The sequence below is a fragment of the Chaetura pelagica genome, unplaced genomic scaffold (genome assembly GCF_000747805.2).
Source record: "Chaetura pelagica isolate M959 unplaced genomic scaffold, ChaPel_1.0 scaffold853, whole genome shotgun sequence".
In the NCBI taxonomy this organism is placed as follows: domain Eukaryota; kingdom Metazoa; phylum Chordata; class Aves; order Apodiformes; family Apodidae; genus Chaetura; species Chaetura pelagica.
In genome coordinates, this window is record NW_009952698.1 from 3,930 (window position 1) to 12,171 (window position 8,242).

General features: G+C 52.4%; 1 protein-coding gene across 1 annotated transcript; it reads left to right on the forward strand.

The window, feature by feature from the left end:
- Window positions 1-6,604: 6,604 nt before the first annotated feature.
- LOC104385577 (olfactory receptor 14J1-like) lies at window positions 6,605-7,519 on the forward strand. The gene has a single exon (XM_009994044.1). It carries the CDS (start codon window positions 6,605-6,607, stop codon window positions 7,517-7,519), a length of 915 nt encoding a protein of 304 aa, XP_009992346.1.
- Window positions 7,520-8,242: the final 723 nt, after the last annotated feature.

Below are 8,242 nucleotides of genomic sequence, written 5' to 3' on the forward strand. Positions count from 1 at the left end.
GGGGGGGCAGAAGGGGCGGGATGTGCAGGGGGCAGAAAGGGGGTCTCCGGAGGGACCGAGGGCCTCTGAGGGGTCCCGGAGAGCTCTGGGATCGCAGGGTCCTCTGAAGTGTCTCGGGGCGTTCCGGGGGGGTCCCCGAGAGGCTGCCCCTGGGGTCTTCCCCTCTCCTCCTACTCTCCCCCAAACTCCATCCTCAGGGCCCCCAGGAGACCGGAAGTGGCTTCGGGAGCCGAAGTCCCGTCGCGGGGCATGATGGGGGATGTAGTCCCGCCCGAGGTGCCCGGGACAGGCCGGCGCTCCCGGCAGGACTCCCTGCTGCTCCCCAGGGCTCCCAGCTCCAACACTGAGGGCATGGAAGGCAGGGGGGACGTTGGGGACGTGGGGGCAACGGGGAACATGGAAGACATTGAGGGAGACAGGGAGGACGTTGGGTCACGGGGTGGGCGTTGGGGACAGTGTTGGGGACATGGGAAACAGGGAGGTCTTGGCGGGGTCTGGGGGTCCCTGTGCGACCTGAGGGGTCCGGGAGGTCCCGAGTGCCCGCTCCTGATGAGGTTTAGATTCGGTGCAAAAGGATGATTTTCCAGCATGACAAGAACCAGCCATTGGAATGACCTTCCCAATGAATGTGGAGGGTTCCTCAACAAAGAACCCTTTGAAGATTTGGCTGGACTGGGGGCAGGGCCATCTTTTCTAGACTGTGCTTTTGGCATGAGAGTTTGGACCACATGACTCTTGAGGTCCCTTCCAATGGGATAATGTATGGTGTCTAAAGTCACCTTTCCAGCAGACTGCATCGACCAAAGCCCTTTCCATTGTTGGCCAGTTTCTGTTGAAACCCCAAGTATAACTAATAAGATTATCCCTTGTAGAAAGGAGACCTCATCAGGGGGCTGGAGGAATGAACATTATTTTTCATGAAACTGTATCACACTTTGCTTTGTTTGCAAACAGGATAACTCCTGCAGTGCCTGTGCAGGCAGTTCTCCAAGGAAAACAAGTGGGAGACGGTGCAAAGGATCTGTACCATCCAGCTGCAGAGATCAGGGGAGAAGTCTAAGGTGAGGAACAGTGGTGCAAGTCCCAGGGGGACAAGTAGAGAAGTGGTGGGGCTGGGGAGGTGAGGAGCAAGGCTGTCCATCCAATGTCAGACCTAAAGGAGCTGCTTCTCCTTCTGCACCAGACCTCCTGAGGAGAGCCTCTGGGGCATTATCACTTGGAGAATGCTGCTAGAGCCTCTTCTCTCAACTACAAAGCAATGAAATATTCCCTTTAAATAATTTCTAATAGGTAGACTTTGAAATCTTCCTCCTTAACTACACTAGAAAGCAGCTGCAATCAGGTATAAAGGTCTTCAAGGCTTAAAGAAAGTTGTAAAAAGACAAACAGCTTGTCAGGGCCTTTGAGGCTCATCACATGAACCTCAGACAGTGAGAGAAGACTGAATATACTTCTCCAGAAGTCAAAATGAAAAGGAAAAAACAAATACTTTGGAGCCGTACTGGGCCCCCCTGAGCCTGACAAAGCCTCCCTATGGCCTCGTTAGAGCAGATCCTTGGAGGCCGTGGCTGCAGGGAGACAAATGCCCTGTGCGGGTGCCTGCCATGCTGAGAAAGCCCTTTGGTTTCTCCGATGGAGCAGAAGGGCTAAGTCCTGACCCCAGGCCCTGGGAAGGCAGATCCTGAGAGCCTCTAAATAAAGTTTCATCTCAGCAGCCTTGGTGGCCAAAAAAACTTCTTTGTTTGTTGTTGCGATAAATCCAATCGGGAGCAGGGCCGAGTAACGACACAACAACCAATATGACTTTTCATATTGTTCCACTTTATTGTTAGTTCAGTTACCTCTTATATACCTTTAAGCTACTGTCCAGGCAGCTGTGCTTGCGGACAGATACCTTATGTGATTGGCTAAATATCACTGTTCACTCGGCAGATTTTACTTTACTATTGGTTATTCATTACGTTATATGCCTTTATGCATTACACTAAGCCTTTATGCATTATAAGCACCAGGTAGTTACATTTCTGCAGTCTTCTCATCCTTGGATGCCCAAACAAGATACATTTCCTTGGATTCCCAAGGCCAAAGACAAGCCTGGCTTTGAAGAGGAACAATGGCTAGTCTCATACCCTGCTGCTACAGCAAAGCTTGTTAAATTCTTCCAGGCTCACAAAATCATGCCCCTGCTGTATTAGAAATTCTTCCACAACTGGCTGTATTAAAAATCCCTCCACAGTTTGTTGTCCCCAATGGGACAAAGCCCTCAGTGCTGTCGGGCCTTTCCATCTTGCCAGAGCCTTTGGCCACCTCTCCTGCAGGCTGTCCTACACTGGTCCATGCCTGCCACTCCTTCCCTTCAGGCTGTTGACACCCTTCTTGCTGTCCCACCTGGGTCTCACCCTGGCATTTCTACACCTTCACTGTTGTCTCTGCTCTCACTGGCTGTTCCTTGAAACACAAAGCCAGGGGCTGATCCTGACTCCCTCTGGTTGACTTGTTGCAGCACAAGGCTACTCTTTGAATGTTGTTGCTTTTGTCTCACCTCCAATCTGGGCCTTCTAATATGCACTTTGTGGAGTTTTCCTTCTCTTCCCACTACAAGAAAAGATCCATCATCTCTGAAACCACCCTTCAAGGAGGCTACTACTGCAGCTCCACTAATGCCCTGAGCATTTATCTCACCAGGCTGAAGAAGCCCAGGATCTTCAGCCTCTCCACACAGGTCCCAAAGTCCATCCTGGTAGATCTCCTCTGGAGCTAGTGCAATTCTTCCCCATTCCCCACACCAGTAAGCCCCATAGCCAGACACCAATAATCCAGATGTGGCCACGGCAGTGCTGAGCTAAGGGGGATGAGAACTCCCTTGCCTGGATGGCCACACACCCCCTAATTCAGCCCCACATGTGCAGCCCCACGTGCAGGTGGCTTTCTACATGGGGAATGTGTCCCACTGGCTCCGATGGCCATATCTGGGATAATGTTCAATTACATCCACCAAGATGCACACCATGGTCGGATCCACACACCCATGTTTCACCAGTCACTGGCCCCAAAAAGAGTACAAGACCTAATGACTTGTGGTTCCCACACCAGTGGCTGGTATTCTGACTTTTGCCTGTACCAAGAGCAGAGAGCTCCCTCACCCCAGAAAGCTACTGGAGAGGAAGGTATGAAGAAAACAAGACAGGCTGCAGAGATCAGCTGCAGGGCATGGCCAGGGCAGGACACTGACCAGCCCCTGTGGACACATGACCAGCTCCTTTCACACCTTTCCTCTGTTGCTTTTCCCATGCTGCTTCTTCCATAAATCACCTGGAACCCACCCTTGCCCTTCCTTTGGTCCTTTCCTTGGCATCCCAGGGCAAGACTTGCACAATCCCCAAAGGTGGTGTCTGGCTTTCCCATCATAAGTCTCAGACCTAGATGCAGAAATCTCCCACCCTCAAGACCTAGTTCAACCCCCCTGCCATGGGGACATGTCTCACTCAATCGGGTTACTCAAAATTCCTGACCAAAAACAATTCAAGGGATGGGGCACCCACTTCTCTCTGCACTGTTCCAGTGTCTTGCCACCCTCATCCTAAAATACTTCTTCCTTATATCCAATCTGACTCTTCCTTCTTTCAGTTTAAAGACTGCTACCACAGGCCTCACTACAAAGTCTCACTCCATCTTTCCTGGCTTATGACCACCATGTTTTCATCTGCAAACACTATGGAGAGTGTCCAGAGATGTCCCAAGATGAGGTGTGATTGCCTCAAGCACATGGCCAGTCTCCAGACCCCAGTGACCCAGGGAGAGTCCCAAGGGATGTAGGAGGGACATGATCTCCCTTCTAACAGAGTGGGTGTCAGGGCTGTAACCTCTGGAGAAGGTGGTCAGGGATTGGCCCTTTGCAGTCAGGAAACATATCCAGGTTCCTCAACACCAGAGACACCTTCATCTTCCTTTTCCCCACCTGCCATCACTGCCTCCTCTTTCCTGCTCTGCCCACACCCTGGGGATGCTTCCTCAGTCGTGTCCCTCACTGGGACCCATGAACACTGCCAGAAACTTTGGAGTTGGACTCTGACCTGGACTTCTGGAGAGGCTTCATCAGCTTCCTCTCTTTGTCTGAGCTTCATGGATTCAGCAGCAAAGCCACCAGAGGGCTCATTAACGTTCTGAGCTGGGCTCCTGGGATGGAGAGAGCTGACAGGCAGTGCTGCAGTGAGACAGCTCTTCCCAGGAGCAGCTTCTCTGCCCAGTGCAGCAGGGACAAGGACACTGCCAGGTATCTGAGGGAGATGAGCAAGGCAGAGAGAGCTTAAATGTGATCAGGAGTGGGGAGGTGAGAACTCAGTGGAGGAGAAATCTGTGTAGACCTTGACACGGTGAGTCTGTGGTGCAGGTCAATGCAGGTGAAGTTCCTGGAGGCATCTTCAAAAGCTGGCACAGCCACAGGTTGTGGGATCTGGAAGGAAGTGGAAGGGATGTGTGAGTGGGGGTGATTTTGTGGGCAAACTGGATTGCTGTGTGGGCATGTGTGCAGACAGGGGTGCCCTGGGCTGTCCTTCAGAGTAGGGTCCTGCTGCCCAGGGGCTGGGTGCTGGGGCAGGGGCTCTGCTGCCTGCCAGGTTCAGCTCTCAACCTGCCCTGGGTCCTCCCCATGGCTCTGTGGGTCGAAGCTCAGCATGGACATTTTCAACTCCTGGCAGGGCAAGGCAGAGTCTTTCTGCTTTCGAGTAGCTGCTGTGTGGGTGAGGCTTGCTGATAGCTGCAGATCACCCCCAGGATATTTGCAGAGGGCTCTTTTGAAGCAACACAGAGATGGAGAAGTTACCTGGGACAAAAGCAGCTTGTGCTTTGAGTTCTCTGCTCTTGGTGGTCTGGGTAGGCAGTGGAAGATTAGAATTTACTTCTCCACTCTGAAGAAGGCAGCGAAACCCTAGTTGTAACTGGGACTTGTCTGAGCTGCTCCTGAGCCCCTGCGAACCCAGAGATGCCCCTGGGCATGTCCCTGCTGCAAGAGGTATCTTCAAGGCAGAGCTGAGCACCCGGCGGGTGGGGTGGGCTCTGGGAGCCCTGCTAAGGGGGGCACATGGAGACAGAGAAGCAGCTCCCAGCAGAGACAGCTCCAGGCAGCAGGGACATGGGCAAGGAGGGAGAGGGAGCTGCTGCCTGAAAGTCATGGGAAAGGGGATTTGGGCACCTTGCTGCCCTCCCTGCAGGGCTGATGATTTTCCTGGAGCAACTCCCTGGTCTCCATTCCCACGGAGAAGAGTCCCCCACCCCTTCATGTCATTGGGACTTAATCCTGAATTTCCTTCCCAGCAGTCCCAACACCACAGAAGAGAGAAAAGCCTGTGTCTGACTGTGTCTCCCTGTCCTGACACTCCTGTCAACAGAACTCTGGCATGTTCCCCTCCTGCCAATGCTGTCCTTGTTCTTCCCCTTTTTTTTCCTTGTGGTGGGAGGTAAGGATTTGGGTGCAGCTCAGACACGGATGCTGGGTGTCCTGTCCTGCCGGTGTGTCCATGGAGGGAAAGCATCCAAATGGCCTGATACCTGTGGCTGTGGGGACTGCAGGGTGTGGGGCTGGGAGTGAGCTGACCCTCCTGTCAGGATACCCCATCTTTGGGATATTAGGGTCTTCCCCTGCAGGGTCCTGCTGAGTGGCACGCTGCCCTCCAGAAGGGCACAGCTCCCCCTTTGGAGGCTTCAAGTACATGGTCAGTCTAGAGAGGCTGAGGGCCCAGGGCTCTGTTCTGTGCAGGCTGAGGAGAGTAGAGTGGTGTCCTGGGAGCTTCTGAAGGGTGGGGTTTTAAACTTTATGCTTCAGCATTTCTTCAAAGTGGGAAAGAGCTTGAAAGACAAGCCAGTGCCAAGGCCATGGAAACCCTACAGCAGAGCTGAGTGTAGGCAGCTGCAGTGAGCCCTATGTGTCCTTGGCTGACGGAGCAGAGCTGAGATCCTGCTCAGGGACAATGAGATGGGCTGAGGGGCTGGGAGAGCTGCACTGGCTATTCTGACTCCTCTGCTCTTAGCAGAGTCAGGATTCTCAGTGAACATCTGGTGCTGACCATCCTCCAGCTCTTAAGAAGTACAGCACATGCCAGCACAGGGCAGCTGAGAGCAGGACAGATGGCCAGACTGGCTGTCCTCACCCTGCACTAAGGGACAGTCCCTTTGCCTCTCAGCACCCATAGTGTTTCACTTGAAAGGGGTTTCTGCCTTAAAACTCTCCTCAGGTGTGGAGGGGAAACTAGAGGAAAAGAAACAACCCAAAATCCCCTGCTCTGCAGTTGGGTGACTTGGGAGTGACAATGCTGAAGGTGACAATGCTGAAGGTGACAAGAGTGGATCTAATCTGAGGTCACCCCATGTTCTAGTTTACCTGCTGCTGTAGGGCAAGGCTGACTCCTGCAGAGCTCACAGCTCCTAGGGGACCATCAGCCAGTGCAACCAGCATGTACCAAAAGCACCTGTAAGAGGCCTCTGTGATTAGAAAGAGGAAGTTTGTAGGTCTCTAAGAGCAGTTCAGTAGATTTTTTTGAGAGAAGTCTGAGCTAACTTCTCCCTGTCTTTTCTTCTCTGGACAGGTCTCAATGCCCAGAAGCAGCAGATGTCCAACAGCAGCTCCATCACCCAGTTCCTCCTGCTGGCATTTGCTGACACTCGGGAACTGCAGCTCTTGCACTTCTGGCTCTTCCTGGGCATCTACCTGGCTGCCCTCCTGGGCAACGGCCTCATCATCACCACCATCGCCTGGGACCACCACCTCCACACCCCCATGTACTTCTTCCTGCTCAACCTCTCCCTCCTTGATTTTGGATGCATCTCCACTACCGTCCCCAAGTCCATGGCCAATTCCCTCTGGGACACCAGGGCCATCTCCCACATAGGATGTGCTGCACAGCTCTGGTTCTTTGTCTTCTTCATCACAGCAGAGTATTGTCTTCTGACCATCATGTCCTATGACCGATATGTAGCCATCTGCAAGCCCCTGCACTATGGGACTCTCCTGGGCAGCAGAGCTTGTGTCCACATGGCAGCAGCTGCCTGGGCCACTGGCTTTCTCAGTGCTCTTTTATATCCAGCCAATACATTTTCACTGCCCCTCTGCCAGGGCAATGCTGTGGGCCAGTTCTTCTGCGAAATCCCCTCAGTCCTCAAGCTCTCCTGCTCACATTCCTACCTCAGGAAAGTTGGGCTTTTTGTGGTTAGTGCCTGTTTAGCTTTTGGGTGTTTTGTTTTCATTATGGTGTCCTATGTGGAGATCTTCAGGGCCGTGCTGAGGATCCCCTCTCAGCAGGGAAGGCACAAAGCCTTTTCCACCTGCCTCCCTCACCTGGCTGTGGTCTCCCTGTTTGTCAGCACTGGCATGTTTGCCTACCTGAAGCCCCTCTCCATCTCCTCCCCATCCCTGGACCTGGAGGTGGCAGTTCTGTACTCGGTGATTCCTCCAGCAGTGAACCCCCTCATCTACAGCTTGAGGAACCAAGAGCTCAAAGATGCCATTAGAAAGCTGATTCCTTGAAGAAATTATCAAGAATAAGAAATTTTCTATCACAAACCACTCCCACAGTCTTTGAGTCCACCTTTTTTGTTTTTGTTTTTTTTTTCCAATTAATTATGTTTGTAAGTACTGTTGTTATATTGTTCTTTCTTGGTTATTATGTTCCTACAGAAATATTTGCATTTTTTCTTTGCACCTGAGGGATGGACCTACCCTGTGTCACCTGGCGCCCTTATAAAAGTGAGTCCAACACTGGCTAAGAGCTGGCATTGTTCATCGCACTGCTGTAATCAAGTGGGATCTCCCCAGTGCAGGTCTTTCATGCTGGGCTTTCTCCAAAGACGCCCCAGGAACAGCATCTCAGGAGTTTGTCTTCCTCCATGTTTTTTTGACCAAAAAGATATGGGTCTTTTTTGTGACTTTTTAGAGGTGTAGGACTGGATTTAGGAGTCAGCAGTGGGTGCGTGGTGACAGGTAAGTAGGTGAGTGTCATTGAGGGGTGTCCCCAGGGCTTTCCCACAAGGGACACTGAACACACCCATTCTCTGGGAGCACACATGGAAATTCCTGGAGAGCACGGGTGATCTCTGGGGTCAGCATATTCCTGGCATTGTGTTGGACAGAAGAGGTGGGCACAGGTATGGTTTGCAGCCTCAGGGTCTCTGCTCAGTTGGTCAGGTTCCTTGACACATGGGGTATTCTTCCCCACCTGCCTCCAATGCAGAACTGGTCACTTCTTGTATA

Excerpts from the sequence above, each read along its gene's own strand:
- LOC104385577 (XM_009994044.1), top strand. The coding sequence starts at position 6,605 with ATGTCCAACAGCAGCTCCATCACCCAGTTCCTCCTGCTGGCATTTGCT.